The sequence below is a fragment of the Salmo salar genome, chromosome ssa22, assembly GCF_905237065.1.
Source record: "Salmo salar chromosome ssa22, Ssal_v3.1, whole genome shotgun sequence".
NCBI classification, from domain to species: Eukaryota; Metazoa; Chordata; class Actinopteri; order Salmoniformes; family Salmonidae; genus Salmo; species Salmo salar.
The window spans coordinates 40,442,786-40,461,391 of record NC_059463.1 but is presented as its reverse complement, the minus strand read 5'-3'; the positions used below and the strand labels follow the sequence as shown (position 1 = coordinate 40,461,391).

At 43.3% G+C, this 18,606-nt stretch overlaps 2 protein-coding genes across 3 annotated transcripts in view; both read right to left on the bottom strand.

Annotated features, from left to right (window-relative positions):
• Positions 1 to 7,372, bottom strand: ppp1r15b (protein phosphatase 1, regulatory subunit 15B). Its single transcript, XM_014167761.2, has 2 exons — positions 4,365 to 7,372; positions 1 to 2,342 (listed from the first exon to the last, which is right to left on the bottom strand). Exons 1-2 carry the CDS (start codon positions 6,381 to 6,383, stop codon positions 2,148 to 2,150), a joined length of 2,214 nt encoding a protein of 737 aa, XP_014023236.2. The 5' UTR covers positions 6,384 to 7,372; the 3' UTR covers positions 1 to 2,147.
• A 6,198-nt stretch (positions 7,373 to 13,570) lies between these two features.
• Positions 13,571 to 18,606, bottom strand: part of LOC106583503 (phosphatidylinositol 4-phosphate 3-kinase C2 domain-containing subunit beta) — a 63,420-nt gene continuing 58,384 nt past the window's right edge. Inside the window, exons 29-32 of one of the 2 annotated variants that reach the window (XM_014167762.2) lie at positions 18,493 to 18,580; positions 17,817 to 17,923; positions 17,539 to 17,667; positions 13,571 to 17,400 (exon numbers count right to left, since the gene is read on the bottom strand). In XM_014167762.2, the coding sequence (XP_014023237.2) occupies positions 17,209 to 17,400; positions 17,539 to 17,667; positions 17,817 to 17,923; positions 18,493 to 18,580 (516 nt within the window). In that variant the 3' untranslated portion in view covers positions 13,571 to 17,208. The remainder of the gene's footprint in view (positions 17,401 to 17,538; positions 17,668 to 17,816; positions 17,924 to 18,492; positions 18,581 to 18,606) is intronic. The other variant, XR_006761310.1, reaches the window with a different exon arrangement.

The following is an 18,606-nucleotide window of genomic DNA, read 5'->3' as shown; positions in this document are numbered from 1 at the left end:
TTCATAATTCAATATTGATTTATTTCCAATGAATATGAATTCAAAATGTATAAGTTATGCAGAGCAACTAACTCATCCTAAAATGTTTTACAAAAATAAAACAATTTCATGTTAATTGTACTGACTAAAATAACACCAAGTTAAAGAGTTCCATTCTTCAGATCCGAGCACAGCTTTCATATTGGATTTTTTTCATTCTGAGAATCACTTCAGAATAACGTGTGTTTCACATCCCTGCTTTCTTTCCACCTGGTCACAACAGAGGTTAACCCTTTATCCACAGCAGGGACACTAACCCCTCAACAATAGATACACAACACTGGGGCCGTACAAGCGTCACAGGGTTAAATAGTAGGGGTAAGAGGTTTATAAGTTCAGTGACTTTGGGTCTCACGAAAAGCACTTAAAATGTAAAATAACTAGAGGTCTTAGCTTCCTTAACACATCTCCTTTCCAAGATGACCATTGATGGATGCAAGCTTTACATTTGAGAAAGCATTATTGAAGGTCTATTGGTGCAAATTGTAGATAGATTAAAGCAATTGTTTATTCTAGGAACCACAATGAGGGAAGTAGATAGAGGAAAGGAGGCCATTTAAGACAAGGATCATGCACATACTTCCACTTAATCCTTATAGCCTTCACTTCAGCCCAGAAATAGTCAGAGGATCTCTACTGACTGTTCACTGGAAATACCTGCTTGTTTGGCAATAAATACCTGTAAGTCACTCTCAATAAGAGCGACTGCTCAATCAGGCTTTCCCAAACTCGGTCCTGCGAAATGATTGAAACCAGGAAGACACTACACCTACACAACACAAACACAGGCTTAGTTTTAACACTAACCACCAATACAGTTGAGGAGTGTTTTACACATCATACTGTAGGTTTACAACCCCTGCTTAGGATCAAATCAAATACAACACTGTCAATGTGTACTCTGCATGTCATGGTTTACAGGAAGATAACATATAAAAAAAAAAAAGGAGACAAAAAAACATTAAAAATAAAAGTTTGCTTTCCAAACAAAAGCTCTTAAACCCAATCCAGCTCCGGAGAGCAGTGTGAGATTTGGCTGTGGGTGCTGAGTAGGACTATACTGAACCTCTTAAATACTGACCATTCCTGGGTTCAGGAACTGAGAACACTACTGAGAGCAGAGACCCAGATGGATGTGTCAGAGAGAAGGACGGAGCAACACCAAAAGTGCAGTTTAAATCAACGGGACAAAATAATAAAACCAATTTTAAAATGAAATATAAAGACACTTTTGGCTGAAGTGTCTTGTGTAGAGTTCTGTTTTCCAGTCAGGTTACTGAGCAAACAGCTCAGCAGAATCGCTGCTCTGTGTTAGACTGGGTTTGTCCCACTGGAACCAGTAAGCCCTTCTACCTTTACCTGTATACCTCCTAGTTAGCAATATGCAGTCGCCCTTAATCATATCCTAAATTAGGTAATCACTCCACTGTGATTCAAACAAAACAGCAAACGATCAGGAAGCGGGCAGGAAGAAACTCTGTATTACCAGGTCTTCAACACCCCAGACTGACAGTAAGGGGTCAGGAGAGAGAGGGGTGTGAGGGGATGTCATCTAGTCCAGGGGTTCCCAAACTTTTACTTCCACAAATTGAGGTGTCTTGAACGGTGAAAAAAAACATGCACAGACCAAAGTAGAAGTAAAAATGTTGCAGTTTTAAAGCTTATTTCCTGTAACTACACATTTTTTTACTGAAGCTGAAATTCAAAATGATATTTCAAGCTAATTTATGAGAAGAAAAAAAATATAGGACCATTATCTTTTGTACGCACTTTCTATTTAGTTGTTTAAGGAAGAAAGCTTTTTTCCATCCCAAAAACACATCTAAAAAGTATATTTTTTTGTAACGCACAAGCAACCCACCTGAACCCCTGGTCCCGACCCACAGTTTGGAAACCACTGGTCTAGTCAACAGCTCTGATGTGGTCTTTCCTACACATCCAGTCTGAAGGTTTGGGAGTTGGGGGGGGGGTCACTGGGTAGGGGAGAAGACTAAGAAGTTCTGATGCAGTCTGTTGAAAATAGGATTTAGGGACAGTGAGGGCTGTTCGAGGGTCACAGAGAAACAGGATTTATGATCAGTTGTGTTGTAGGGGTCAGAGGTTAGGGGTCAGCTGTGGTGTTGTTGTCTCTGGCAGACAGTGAGGCGGAAGGTGGAGCTGAACACGTAGCCGATGCGCTCCTCCACCTCCTGAACACGGCGGAGGAAGCGACAGCGGTCTCTGGCTAGCTCCTCCCACGGCCCACGCCTGTCCTCATCGTCCTCGCTGGCGTAGAACTCATCCACCTCATCACGGAAACCCACCTGGAGAGAGAGAGAGAACTACATACATCACCAGGCTAGAACCTTCTCACTGAAACACCTGCAGGCCAGATGTAAAGTTCACTTCTGTGTACATTCTAACTCACAAGACTACATTTCAGCTTGACAAAACTAGGTCAACTCAATATTACCTCAATATTCTGAAAGGAGAAACTGCAGTGTATAAAGCATCCAAAATCAAACCTACAATTATGTCAAAAAAAAAAAGACTTCTATTTTAAACGGTAGTCCTAACCCTGACATTCACACACACAATGAAAAACACTTGCTCCACAGCTCTCTGCATTTTTCCCAAATTTCACTCAATCCATTGAAGAAACTCAACTAGGCCCTCTAAGCCTAATGATTGAGATTTATACCCATCGCTCATCACTGGGAGGCAACACTACACGTCTAGAGCTGCAACCGTTTGGGCAGAGACAAGCAGAGGCAAAGTAAAAAAAGAGGGGGGAAAATCAGCTGTGTGATGGATCATCACAGAGACAATAAATCTCCATAAGCAGCAGCATACTGAGGTTACCAGTACCATCATACACTATCAGAGTGGAGGTTATTACAGACGGAAGACACTGAAATCTGCTCAGCATGGGCAGAAGGGTTAGGAGAACGTTGTGGAAGCGTTGCAAGAACGTTATGAGCCAGCGCACCGAGCCAGAGAAATAAAAATATATAAGGCCTTCAGAGAAATTCGATTTCCTTCTCGCTCAGTTATCACCGTTGCTAAGTAACATGGTAGTTGTGTGCTCCTAATGGGGGATAATGTAATACAAAGGGCATGGAAAATACAGCTGGACTATATCAAAGACAGCCGTGGGATTGTGCTCATGGATGACTAGGTCTACACTCATAGTGATTATCTTCCATTCCACTGACTGGGACAGGCACGAGTCACAGCTCTAGCTGACAGCAATGTACTGCTACTGTATTACCACTGCTTTAGCTACAGCCTTCACTCACATCTGTCTAACAGCAGTCAATATGCTGCTTTAGCTACAGCCTTCACTCACATCTGTCTAACAGCAGTCAATATGCTGCTTTAGCTACAGCCTTCACTCACATCTGTCTAACAGCAGTCAATATGCTGCTTTAGCTACAGCCTTCACTCACATCTGTCTAACAGCGGTCAATATGCTGCTTTAGCTACAGCCCAATGAATGACTGGTCAGTCATAGCATTACAGCACATTTCAATGGGAATGTCTATAATGAAAAATGTTTTATTACATTATACAGAGCTGTAGAGGTTCACTAAGTGCACTCAGCCTCACAGACTCTGGTCTCCCTGGTACAAATATGGGACTCTAACACCAGCTGATCAAAGGAGAGTGGGGGAAAGGGTTGTTGCATAGGTTTCCATCACTCGCACAGTCAGACAGTAATAGTAACGCATAAAAACAGAACAGCTAATGCAAAGTCAGTCCCTCTTCCCCTTTCAGTACGCTGAGTGAGTAAGTAATAGACTCCAAAGTTCAAAATCCATCAGTTAGAGAACGTGGTAGAGTATGAATTTTCCCACAACAACCCAACTCAAAGATTGTGTGATAACCACGTCGGATAAGAAGTTTGAACGATGAGCTCCAATTATTATTGATTTTTTAATGAATGTACATGTCTTTCCAGACCACGTGAGCCGAAGTGATGTAGAAAAACTCTGGTCACATCCCGTCAGTCATGGGGTCAGGAAAACCCGCTGGCCCCGTCAGACTATGTCGATGCAGTATGTAAGTACACCACAGGAGAAAAAACAATGCTTCCTCTTCAGCTACTCATTAACAAACAGCCTCCAGCAGTTAACTGCTGAGTGGGAAGAGCAATCATTTTAGGGGTCATTGCCAGGTTCTCACATTTTACCACAGTCAGGTGAGTGACCAATGCCCATGGATGACAATGTGACTGATACTATGTAAGAATAGACCTACCATTTTAAAAAACAGAATGAGGAACATATGAATAACAAGGTGTGTGGCGCTTTCTTTAGGCCTACCAGAAAGTCGCCAATACTGACCTTTTTGACTGTGACGCAGCCCGTGGTGGTGATCTCTGGGGTGGGAAGGATCTCTGAGAAGCCACTGTCCAGTCTCTCCTCTGCCTCCTCCTTCCTGTACTGGGGGGGTGAGTGGCTCTGTCCCTGGCCCTGTCCATGACGGGGGGTTGTCTTGCTGCTCTTCTTACAGCGCGCCCCTGTCCCTGCTTTTGCCCTGGTCCAGACTGGTTCTCTAGTCCTGAGCAGGGCCTGGAAGTTGAATGGGCTGTAGGGGTCTGATGAGGTGCTGAAGGAGTCCCACAGCCTCAGGCTCTCAGCCTCATCCACCTCACTGCTGCTGGACTCTGAGCCAAACTCCTCCGCAGGAGAGGGGGAAGAAGAGGAGAGGGGAGAGGTAGGTTGCTCTGGGGGTGAGGTGTGAGGGGAGCAGGCTGTGGTGGCTGTAGAGGTGGAGGGGATGGTCCTGGGGGTGGTGTTAAGGAGGGCGGTGAAGTTTTGGGGGTTGTAGGGGTCCCTGTTTTGGCACAGTGAGTTCCACAGTCTCTCAGTCTCAGAGTCATCCTCCTCTTCATCGTCATCCAACAACTCGGAATTGGAGAATTCTGACGAGCCCTCGCTGTCGAAACCATCGTCATCCTCCTCGCTGAGTGAGTCGTCTGATTGGCTGTCGTCGCTGCAGGGGCTGCCCATGATGTAGGCGATGGCCTTGTTACTGCACTGGGGGGTGGAAGGGGGCAGAGCGGTGGTAGACACTGATGGACCCTCAGCCGCCGTTTCCTCTTCCTCAGAGTCCTCAATCTCTTCCTCCTCTAATTCCATCCCTCCAGTGGCAGCAGTCTCACCCACTTCTCTCTGATTGGATGCATCCCTCTCTGGCCCACTCTCTCCAGAGCTCCCCTGTGTTGGTGTGTCAGACGTGATCGTCTCTTCCTTCATCTCTGTGATCCCTTGTAGCTCTTCAATGGGAGGCCTTAACATGTACAGTCTGGAGGTGGAGTGTTCTTCTTCCAGACTGGAATAGCCATTATCCTGGTCAGGGGTAAAAACTGCCACCTCACTGCAGGCAGTGACAGCTCTAACTCTGACAAGATGATCACTGATACCGACTGTTTCCCGGTGAACTAAGGAGAGACTGTCAGGGAAAGAGAGAGACTCTGGCCAGGTGGCAGTTTGAAGGCTTCCATTGTCCTTTGGCTCCTCTTTGTTGCAGGAGGCGCCAGTGCTTTTGCCATCCATTGATTCGCCATCATCACACTGTACAAACAGCCCTGTTGGCTTGGTAACTGTAGCCTTTGTACCACACTCCGGTTGAAAACAATGACCATTACTGTTGTTTGCCCCAGTGCCCTCTTTCCTCCAAGACAAATTTGACAGCCACCCTTGAGCGCTACTGCTTCCCCAAAGCCCACCCCACCAGTTACCAGCGGTACTATTTTCCCTGGCTGATACCGCGTCAGATGACCAACCGTTCCCACCGAGGACATGCCCTTGCTCGGTGTGATTCATTTCCTGAGCCGACGCTGCGTTCAACAAAACATGACTGAGAAAACCTCTCGCGATTGCGAGGTATCCTACCGGAGTTTGTTGCCTTATATTTAAGTCCATTTCAGCAGCATTTTGAATCCCTAACTCGTAAAGAGAATCTGCTGTCAACCAACTCGGAGTACTATTACCTGACGTTGCTAGCCCAGGGCTACCATGCTGGTATTGCAGGTACGATAGGTGATGTGCATGGTTTTGAGTTCCAGGCAAGACGTCGTCCAGTTGTCCTAAAAATGTGCTTTCTGCCTCTACAAAGTTATCTTTGAAATCCCCACTGACCCACCCTGTCACATTGTCAGGCAGGGCAGGAGTACTTGGGCGCCATGGTATATACTTTTGCAGAAATGACAGGGCAGGCCTAGAAACCGCGGAGAACATGCCCATCCACGAGCGCTCCTGGTTTGGTAGCCGGAGAGAGGCCACTCCATGCCCGGCGGGAGTGGATGGAGGCGTCTTCACACCAGAGAAGTGTTCCTCGCGATTCATGTTTCTAAACATTCTCAATACTGGCTTGTGGCTAACAAATAGTCACTATGCAAGATACATTAGTAAAGTTTCGATCAAGAATACCGCTTGCTGCTGGGAAGTTTGTTAAAGCTTTTTGGTTAGTTAGCTAGCTAACGTACACGTGTAGGACAATTTAACACGCTGACATATAGTAGCTAGTTTACAATATATTAATAACTCGTATTAACTAGACTGCCAAAATAAAATATGCCAATCAAACTTTAGTCTGGCAATAAAGGATTACAAGAACTAACATTAGTTATCTAGCTAACTAGTGCTAATAATGCTAGTTTGAACAGCTGTTACCTGGCTAGCTAACGTAATCTTGATTTTGAGAGCTGTTCGTTTCGCTGGAAGTTGCTAGCGACACATTTGAGAATAACTTGGTGTGCACTCCAGAGCACTGTCCATAGTTGCAGGTGAAACATCCATTACTGTTGTCCCTTATCCATCATCTTACACCGAAAGGCTAGCAATAGCATACATACCGGTTAGCTCTCCTGTTCAAGCGAATACCATCGTCCATGTTGTCCGTGGTATGGGAGACATTTTCCTGAGAGTGGTGGTTAGACTTATTTCGCGCGGTAAGCATCGTACAAACAGGGGTAGTGAAGGTAGAAAGCGAGCAAAGCCTTGGCGAGTCATAGCATGTGGAGAAATCCAGGATAAACGAAGATATGCAATCCATTTTGGTCTTGGTTGGAGAAAAAAACGGGTTAGATTCTCGCACGTAGCACCCGGCGACAGCGCAGTTGCAAACCTTGATCCGAGACTTCAACGAAGCTCAACAATTCATTACAATAAAATCATGGAATGCAACCGCATGATAAATATAGTATTCAATAGAGAAGCTTGTTATAATACTTCAGTGCGATACTTCTCAGTTTTTTACAATCATGGTTGCGTTTCCTTGTACGGTCGGTCGACTACTCTGCCCACTTTTCAGAAGAGGATTTCATCAGAAAATGAAGGGGGCGTCGTGAAAGAGGTCTTGTAGAAATGTTTAGGGACCGTCGCAGAGTTACCATCGTCAGTAATCCACATGGCGATTATGCATGACATGACACAAAATGTCCCTGTCATATAATGAAAGTAAATATCTTGACTCCTGCAGCATACTGCAGTGTATGGAAAAAGCTCAGTGTGTCAGGTGTTGAGATGTTGATAGTTCACACAAAATAATATCACAATACTGGGTTTCAAGATAAACTCTCAATAGTTAGAAATATACATTTACATTTACGTCATTTAGCTATTGCAGTAGTCAATGAATGCATTTGGCAGTTTTTCTAAATACATATACATTATTAACCCTTGGGATCATATAGGCCTACTAGTGTGTTGAGAATCAAGTTCATGTTCCACTCTGTGTTGCTCTCCAGTTACAGGTTTTTGCATGGCTACCAGTGGTGGAAAAAGTACCCAATTGTCATACTTGAGTAAAAGTAAAGATGCGTGCTCAGTCCCCTCCTGTACTCCCTGTTCACGCATGACAGCACGTCCAAGCACGACTCCAACACCATCATTACGTTTGCTGATGACAACAGTGGTAGGCCTGATCACCAACAACGATGAGACAGCCTATAGGGAGGAGGTCAGAGACCTGACCGTGTGGCGCAAGGACAACAACCTCTCCCTCAATGTGATCAAGACAAAGGAGATGATTGTGGACTACAGGAAAAGGAGGACCGCGCACACCCCCATTCTCATCGATAGGGCTGCAGTGGAGCAGGTTGAGAGATTCAAGTTCCTTGGCGGCCACATCAACAAACTAACATGGTCCAAGCATACCAAGACAGTCGTGAAGAGGGCACGACAAAACCTATTCCCCCTCAGGAGACAAAGTATTTGGCATGGGTCCTCAAAAGGTTCTACAGCTGCACCATCGAGAGCATCCTGACGGGTTGCATCACTGCCTGGTATGGCAACTGCTCGGTCTCCGACCGCAAGGCACTACTTAGGGTAGTGCGTACGGCCCAGTACATCACCGGGGCCAAGCTTCCTGCCACCTCTATACCAGGCGGTGTCAGAGGAAGGCCCTAAAAATTGTCAAAGACTCCAGCCACCCTAGTCATAGACTGTTCTCTCTGCTACCGCACGGCAAGCGGTACTGGAGCACCAAGTCTAGGTCTAAGAGGTTCCTAAATAGCTTCTACCCCCAAGCCATAAGACTGCTGAACAGCTAATCAAATGGCTACCCACTATTTGCATTGTCCCCCTCCTCTGAAATGCTGCTGCTACTCTCTGTTATTATCTATGCATAGTCCCTTTAATAACTCTACCTACATGTACATATTACCTCAATTACCTCGACACCGGTACCCTCTGTATATAGCCCCGCTATTGTTATTTTACTGCTGCTCTTGAATTATTTGTTATTTTCATCTCTTACTTTTTTTAGGTATTTTCTTTAAACTACGTTGTTGGTTAAGGACTTGTAAGTAAGCATTTTTGTACCTGTTGTATTCGGCACATGTGACAAATTTCATCAATGGAAAAAGGATGCATCTCATCTTAATTACGAGTCTCATAGCAAAGGATCTGAATACTTATGTAAATAAGGCATTTTTTAAAATTTATTTTAATACACTTGCAAAATTGTCTAAAAACCTGTTTTTCGCATTGTCATTATGGGTTATTGCATGTTGATTGATGAGGAAAACGTTTTATTTAATCCATTTTAGAAAAAGGCTGTAACGTATCAAAATGTGGAAAAAGTCACGGGGTCTGAATACTTTCCGAATGCACTGTATACAGCAAAATTGTTGTGAGAGACTGTCCCTTTTGCTCCTGATTCCCCAAATACTTATGTTGTTAGTCATGATGTATAACATACAATGCCGCAGGTACTGTATGGACGTCCTTAAATTTCACTGTGCAATATTGTCCATATGATAACACAGACACTCCGTCTCCAAACATAGCTAACAGTAATAGCCTACGTACAGTGGCATGCGAAAGTACTCACCCCCTTGGCATTTTTACTATTTTGTTGCCTTACAACCTGTAATTAAAATAGATTTTTGGGGGGTTTGTATCATTTGATTTACACAACATGCCTACCACTTTGAAGATGCAAAATATTTTTTGTGAAACAAACAAGAAATAAGACAAAAAAAACAGAACTTGAGGGTGCAAAACTATTCACTCCCCCAAAGTCAATACTTTGTAGAGCCAACTTTTACAGCTATTACAGCTTGGGGTATGTCTCTATAAGCTTTGCACATCTAGCCACTGGGATTTTTGCCCATTCTTCAAGGCAAAACTGCTCCAGCTCCTTCAAGTTGGATGGGTTCCGCTGGTGTACAGCAATCTTTAAGTCATACCACAGATTCTCAATTGGATTGAGGTCTGGGCTTTGACTAGGCCATTCCAAGACATTTAAATGTTTCCCCTTAAACCACTCAAGTGTTGCTTTAGCAGTATGCTTAGGGCCATTGTCCTGCTGGAAGGTGAACCTCCATCATCAAATCTCTGGAAGACTGAAACAGGTTTCCCCTAAGAATTTCCCTGTATTTAGCGCCATCCATCATTCCTTCAATTCTGACCAGTTTCCCAGTGCATGCTGATGAAAAACAACCCGACAGCATGACGCTGCCACCACCATGCTTCACTGTGGAGATGGTGTTCTCGGGGTGATGAGAGGTGTTGGGTTTGCGCCAGACATAGCGTTTTCCTTGATGGCCAAAAAGCTCAATTTTAGTCTTATCTGACCAGAGTACCTTGTTCCATATGTTTGAGGAGTCTCCCACATGCCTTTTGGCGAACACCAAACGTGTTTGCAATTTTTTTTATTTAAGCGATGGCTTTTTTCTGGCCACTCTTCCGTTAAGCTCAGCTCTTTGGAGTGTACGGCTTAAAGTGGTCCTATGGACAGATACTCCAATCTCCCCTGTGGCGGCTTTGCAACTCCTTCAGGGTTATCTTTGGTCTCTTTGTTGCCTCTCTGATTAATGCCCTCCTTGCCTGGTCCGTGAGTTTTGGTGGGTGGCCCTCTCTTGGCAGGTTTGTTGTGGTGCCATATTCTTTCCATTTTTAATAATAGATTTAATTGTGCTCCGTGGGATGTTCAAAGTTTTGGATATTTTTTTATAACCCAACCCTAATCTGTACTTCTCCACAACTTTGTCCTTGACCTGTTTGGCGAGCTCCTTGATCTTCATGGTGCCGCTTACTTAGTGGTGTTGCAGACTGGGGCCTTTCAGAACAGGTATATATATACTGAAATCATGTGCCAATTATATTGCACACAGGTGGACTTTATTTAACTAATTATGTGACTTCTGAAGGTAATTGGTTGCACCAGATCTTATTTAGGGGCTTCATAGCAAAGGGAGTGAAAACACATGCACGTACCACTTTTCCATGTATTTATTTTTTGAATTTTTTGAAACAAGTAACTTTTTTCATTTCACTTCACCAATTTGGACTATTTTGTGTATGTCCATTACATTTTACACTGTATATCGTATAATGCATGGTTCAAATCGAAGGAGGTTGGTGGAACCTTAATTGGGGAGGACAGGCTTGTGGTAATGGCTGGAGTGAAATTAGTGGAATGGTATGAAATACATCAAAACACATGGTTTCCATGTGTTGATACCATTATGAGCCATCATCCCCTCAGCAGCCCCCACTGGTTCAAATGCACAACTCATGGGAATGTCTTAAGAATAGAAGATTGGACCAACTTGATTGTCAATGCTTTTGTGTGTGCCTCGTGCCTGGATTGAGCTTTTAATACTTATGAGAGTGTCTCATGCTAGGTTGTGTCATGACGTGGTCCTTTCTGGGTATAAATCATGGCTCCCCCCTCACTCTCTCCTACACCCAGGTTCTGTTATCTCAGGTCGTAAATTCCTGGAGGAGACTCTCTCCCCCTTTTCATGTAGAGAGACCACAGAGTGAACATAGGATTTCACATGGCCGAACTCCTATATCCCCAAAATGGGAAAATGATAGAAAATGTCCACTTGTGAGAAGGTGGGAATGGTCCGTGGACACTTAAGGGACGGGTATAACGAGCGTTTCATTTAGTGACCTCAGAGAGGACAGGAAACACACATAACTATATCTCTGAATGGGTACATTTCTCAATTATGAGGTTTGTTTCTAATTCTTGTATACAATCAATGAGTAAAGATCAAACTATTTGTGAAATGGTGTAATGTGATGTTGAACCTTTAATTTGAGAGAATTGTATTCCCTTTAAAGTTGAACTAAGTCATTGGCCCGCCTCCGTGAGCACAGACATGATCAGGCGTCATAGACCCACCTTTTCTACTGTTACGAATAAAAGCCCCTCCTGAGGAAATCCTCTTCAGACCACGCATACCTCGGCGTAAACTGAGGTAGCACAGGTTTGAGTTTAGACTAAGCAAACCAACAGCGTGAGCTGTGATTGTGAATAGTTATTGAATTCCTAACCATACCACATGGAGCATTGGCTACACGGCTGGAAATGGTTAAACTCTGAGACTATCGATCCCTTCAGAATAAGAGCAAATCTTAGATACTAATTACTAGTCTGCAGCTAGAAATTATGTAAACCTGAGACGAGATTACAGACAACTGCTGAAACATCTATTCTATGAGATCATTTCTGAATGGTAGTATCCATTCTCACCATGAAAAACTTTGATCTTCAGGGAAACAGAAAGAGAGAGAGAGACTCGGATGAACTGACTCTCCAGCAGACGGACCGGATTCCAACAGGAAAGATTAAGACACATGGGCGTAAATATATATTGGTTGCAATTATTCCCGAATGAGTGGGTGTTCATGTGCATAGGATTAGCATTTCAACTAATATAATTATCAACTGTGTGTAGTGATCCCTTTTGTCTTTCCCACTCTTTCTCAGTCCACACCCACTTCCCTTTGTCCACCAAGCCGTCATATCGGCTTAGCCCACTAGGGAATCTTACCTATCATTTGTTAGTAACATATCTGTTTGTTTGTTTATGCATTTCTGTGACTATTTAGTTAGTCAGTAAATAAATGATTAAGCCAATTGGTGTACGATTTATAGTAAAAGGCTGGGTTCAAGCAGACCAACAATTTACGACATTTGGAATGAGACTGACGTGAGGTAAAGAATAATTCAATAATAGAAGCCTAATTGATCAAATATTAAAATATCTGAATTTATATTCTGAAAATTATAACTTTGTAATCTGAAGATTTTCCGTGGTGCCCCGACTTCCTAGTTAATTACATTTACATGATTATTTTAATCACGTAATAATAATTACAGAGAATTGATTTCATAAAATAACAGTCTTCACTTTTAATGATGCCAAAGACACAACAGTTGGTTGGTTGGTTGGTTCAGTTGGGGGGCCCTAGTTTGTTATAAGAGTGCCTGGATACCAGACTGTAATTTGAATCTTTCACATATGTAGTATAACACTGGTATGAGGCATTGACTCCTAGTGGTCGAATTCCATACAGATGTAGGATCTTAATTTGACCACCCTGTTGCAGGAGAACTTTCCTGCAATGCAGGACATTTAAAACTTGTAGTGTATTTGAGGTTTATAATTAAAAGGCTTCTGAAGTTTGATTTTCCCTTACGAAAATATATCAACCCATACAAAAATGTCCATTAATTATAATCCACATAATTCATGTTTCCTGTTGATACAGGATCATTTTCCTGCTGTAGCTCAAATTAATATTCTACTTCTGTAGATTCTCATCATCCTATACTTATGTTTCTATGTGGTCATCTGTGGTCTCTCAGCTTTAGCCAGCAGATCTTGTCTGAGCAACACTCCTGTAATGATGAGCCTTGTTTCCCCACATAGAGGTTAACCCAGGGTGATTCACACTTAGCCTGATCTAATATAATTGTTACCTCAGTATGGGGACAGGATAGAGACCTGGGTGGATAGGTGTGATGGGACACAGAGGTACGCAGACTGACTGAGATAAATCAAAGTAAACATGATTATCAGGGTTCGGCCATTGAGCTACACTGAGATGAACAGATAAACCAAATAGTTAGGTTTCCATTGTAATTAGACATATTTCAATGTTATTTACATACAAACAAGATGGTGCAATGATTTGGAATGTTACTGACAAAAGCTTCTGAGTCAGTGGCTGTTTATTCTTACATGGTGCTTTCATCAAATGAAACACGCATCGGCTATGCTCACAAAAATACACAAACATCTTTTCAATTCAAGTTTATTTTGTTATTTAGTGCAAATTATATTACATAACATGGTCAAAAATTAAGAAAACAACAACTAGAACTATATACTGAATTAAAGAAATAGGTCACATTAATGATATTCTCAGTATTTACAGTACACAAGATCCAGTTCATTTTAAAAACGTACATTCTGTCCCATTGACCTGGAAGGATCCAGGTAAAACCCTTACCCAGTCCCAAATAGACCCCTACCCCTAGCCCCTACCAGATAGGCACTTCACATAGATCTAAAAGATCTAGACAGGTACCTCCTGGTAAACTTGGTGAAATGATCACCATATTGCTTCATGTCCTTTCAGATCTACACTTAGTATATAGCAGCTAGGTGCTAGGGGCTAGGTTTGGGAGTCCCAATGCCTTCAAATGAACCCCTGTCCCAGTCTCCTTCCATTCATAATCACTGGTCTGTATTTAAACATGAGAGGCAAGAGCAATATTTTTGATCCGATCCCTTTTACCCAGAGTACTTTACTGTATAGAGATCCAGAGCTATACGACTCTCCTCTTAGCTACAGTATCAAGACCAGAAAGGAAAAGAGACAAGGAGGAAGCTTCCTTTACCCCAAAGTGGTACAACTGACACACATAAAATAAATCAGACACTTTCACTTCAATGTCTGTCATCAGCTTTATAGCACACAACAAACACCTACACTCTCAACATGGAGAAGTAATCTTTCAATCATATAGTTTTCCTTGTAACTTCACACTGCAGAGCCTAAAGCTACAGTGCAGCCATCCAGACTGCTGTGAAACTCAGAGGAAATGTTGTTCATGTTCTAGAAATCAAACAGAAAGAGGCAGATATCCACCAGACACATTCAAAAGGCAGTCAAATAAAGTGTTGTTTTTGAATGAGTTCAGTGGTTAAACTGGTTGTTCCGGGTTAGGCGTATCAGTGCTCTTTGATTACTGCTCTTTAGCCCCAGAGAGGCTAACCTCTAGTCATTCAACACACACCTGTTCAGACTACCTATCCCTGTTTCTAAAACTGTGCTCTTTATGAATCATGAATGAACTGGAAAATAAACATGTTCAGAGATATCAATTCTTCATGTGCTAAATCAGACAAATTCATAAATAACTGTACAGGGCTGGTGAACTGGTCAGTAACTCCTAGGCAGAGTATGCTGAACAGTATGTGACGTTAAAGGAAACCAAACCAAATAGTATCTAAATATTCAATTTTACGTGTTACATTTCAGCACCTATGAAAGCCAGCCTTAACTTGTATTAGCCTGTCTGTAATTGTATTGTGATCTGAAAACATCAGACACCAAGATGTTATGATATCTTACCAATAACTGCTCTATTTGAAAAACTTCCTTCACAGCCATATATGACCAGAAGTTGTTTTTTTTCCCAGAACAAGTGACTTGGACCTGGAATAAACCTGGTCCTAGGTATTGGCAATTTTTCATGGTCAGGTCATTTCTTGGTCAGGTCAAAACTCCTAGCCCTAATTCATGAATTGATCTTGATCTTTCCCTCTCATCAGTGAATTAAGACATTGATTATGTGTGGATATAGTACGCTGCCCACAAGCAGTTTACTCCAATGAAAATTGACTCTTTACATTGCGAGAGGTCACAGTGTCTGTCTGCCAGAGTGAAACAGGGCCAGTGTGTAAGCCTCTTACAGAAGAAAATGAGAAATCACTGCCAAAAAAAAGACTGTGCAGCACACCCCAACATTTCCCAAAGACAAGATACAAATGGGTAGAGCGATGCTGCTGTAGGTGCATGTTGTTGAGTTTTTTTCCCCCTGGTATGTATGAAATCACACACACAATCCTTATTTTGCACTTATCCTGTGTGCTGTTGTGTTTTCTATTATAGCTACAGTACTGGATAATACATAGGCAGGATCCCTTTGTAGTTTGAAACAACATGAAAGTCCAATGTAAGTGAAAAATGGATGAGAAATAAATCCAAGTGCAATATGTCCACTGGATTCAGTTGAATGGTGCAGTTAAATGGTGTTTCAGTTTTGTGTTTGAAAGAGCATTTTCTTTGTGATATACAGTGCATCTCTGGCCCCAGCAAACAGTTAGATTCTCCCAACATCCACGTATGTGTTGTGTAGAAGCACTAATGCAAAAACATATTTGTGAAGGCATTGATAAAAGCAAAAAATAGAAACAAGCGATTCATATGAGGTTTCTCTCAATAAGAAATTTGAAATGCAAATAGCGATTATCAAATAGGCAAATGAAGCTTAGGTACAGCTTGGATAACAACAGCTATTCAACAATGGAAGACACAAACACACAGCGCACAGTCCTACAAGTTCTACAGCAGAGTAGCTACAGTCACTGACTGAGTGGACTAAAAAGAGTCTTTCATGTGTCTGGGTAGACCCATACCGTAATGTGCCAGGGTAGCCCCATACCGTAATGTGCCAGGGTAGTCCCATACCGTAATGTGCCAGGGTAGACCCATACCGTAATGTGCCAGGGTAGACCCATACCGTAATGTGCCAGGGCAGGTCCAGTGGGTACTGTACATCTTTACACCACAACAGTACAAAAGCATTCATTCCCTCTCTCAAATCAGAAAGAGTGACCCAACATAATTCACATATCACAATTTACATAAATCTGGGGTACACAGAAATGAAAATATACATATACCACACAACCAAACAGAGCTCAAAATGGAGCTGCATTAACAGAAGGGTCCCATTTGAAAAATAAATAACTTAGGGTTTTCTTTTAAAAGACATGACTTCCAAGGGAACTAAACCTGTTTCAAAGTCTTTTTCATCAGGCGATAAGACAGACGTCTATCTGTTGGCCCTAGATAAAGATGTGGTCCATGGGAGAATATCGATTGCATATTCCTCGCGTCCTCTTTCCTCACCTCCTTCTCAAAACCCATTGCAGGAGAAGGTCAGAGGGGTGGGACCTCTGGCTCTCTCATCCAATGGGTTTAGAGAAGGAGATGAGGAGAGAGGACAAGGAGTATGCAATTGAGATTCTCCCCATGTTTTCAATGAGTAGTAATGCCTTCTGCTTCCTCCCATGGTCCTTGTGACCTGGTCTTGGGAGGCCATGTTGTTACCAGAGAAAGGTATTCTGGTAGTCAGAGTCACCAGAGATACAGATTGGTAATCTTCCCTTCTGGTCACATGGTCCGTAGTTATCCCTTTTTATGGTGGTCAGAGGCCAGCCTGGCTAACAATAGGTCCATATAGTACAGTCCCATGGATACAGTGTCCAGTGATGATTGACCGTCGGTGAGTCTACAGACACCCACACAAACACACACCCCCACTGGGCATGATAGGGGTCAACACACACCCCCACTGGGCGTGATAGAGGTCAACACACACCCCCACTGGGCATGACAGGGGTCAACACACACCCCCACTGGGCATGACAGGGGTCAACACACACCCCCACTGGGCATGACAGGGGTCAACACACACACACCACCCCCCGGGCATGATAGAGGTCAACACACACCCCCCACTGGGGGAATAAACCAGACCAACTCTCACAACTGAACACACCTATGCGCGTGCACACACACATACACACCAACCTGATTAGTAATTTCTCGCCCTCTTTCTCACCCTCCACCTCTCTCTCACTTAGTGTGTGGAGTCGGTGCTGGGCGTGCCCAGTTGGTGCCAGTCTGCCCAGCACTGTCCGGGTGTCAGAGTCTTCAGAGGGATGAAGGCCTCGCCCAGCAGGGTGTTTTCCCAGAATGCACCATCCCCCAGTACCCGTAGGTGGATAACCCTCTGCTGCAGGTCTCCACGAGGGATGCGGTCATATACCAACTACAGGGAAAGAGAAGACACACAGAGTTATATACCAGCTACAGAGAGACAGACAGAGAGACAGAGTTATACACCAGCTACAGGGACAGTAGAGATACACAAAGTTACATGCACAGTCACATATCAACTAAGTCTCACCATCTCATTGTAGGTGGGATTGCAAGTGCGGCGCGCGGCCTTGGTCTTCCTCTTGCTGGTTTTCTGGGGGTCTGGGAGGAGGTACAGCTTGACATAGGGGTCAGGGTCTGTCCCTTCCTGCAAGGGTTGCTAGGAAATACACAAAAGGAAGGATAGTCAGTATATATCTAAAATAACAGTCTACAGTAGAAGTCTTCAACACCATTACATTCTCACCATTACATTCTCAAAGTACACATGCACACACAGAATGCATGCACACGCGCACACACACTCACCAGGCCTCGTATGTGCATGACCATAATGAAGAGCTTGTCACTCTTGTAGGAGATGGAGAGCTTGACCTCTCCTACCACTTTGCCTGAGACCGGAGCCCAACAGATCTCTGCAGGTGGGGAAAAATGACAAACAGAGACAGAACATGTGGTTATAGCAGAATTATTGTCTCAATGTAGGATTTTAATAAGGCTATACAGTATGAGTGTGTGTGTGTGTTTATAGTGGCAGGAGGTGTGTGTACATGTATTGTGTTTATGTGTGTGACGGCCCAGGGAGCAAGGAGGGCTGGATCTACAGAGATCGGTGACTGTATACCTATATACTATATGTGCAGTAGATACATCTTCATTAGAACACCAGTCAGCCAGATTGAAAGCTGGAGTTCCATTAACCGCTAAGCCCTAACTCATGAACGTTGCTAAATGACTAAAATGTAAAATGTCTATGATTGGTTACGTTATCACATCGGCTACTATTCCTGTGACCAAGGACACAGAGTGTGTCATGGACTCTGCTTGGTGTGGCTGTTTGTTTTAGAAAGTGATAAAGTTAACCCTGTAGCTATATGCTATGCATTACATCTCGTTAAAATCAGGCTTCCGATAGATAACCATCTCCTCTCAGCGAGTCACCTGATGCATCACACACTGTGGGTGGGTGGGTGGGTGGGTGTACCTGCAGGTTTGCTCTGCAGTGTGTTCACCACTGTTCCAGGTTTCTCGTCTCTTTGCAGAGGATGGAAGAAAGTGTAGATGAGGTCACACTGAGATAAAGAGAGACAGAAAGACA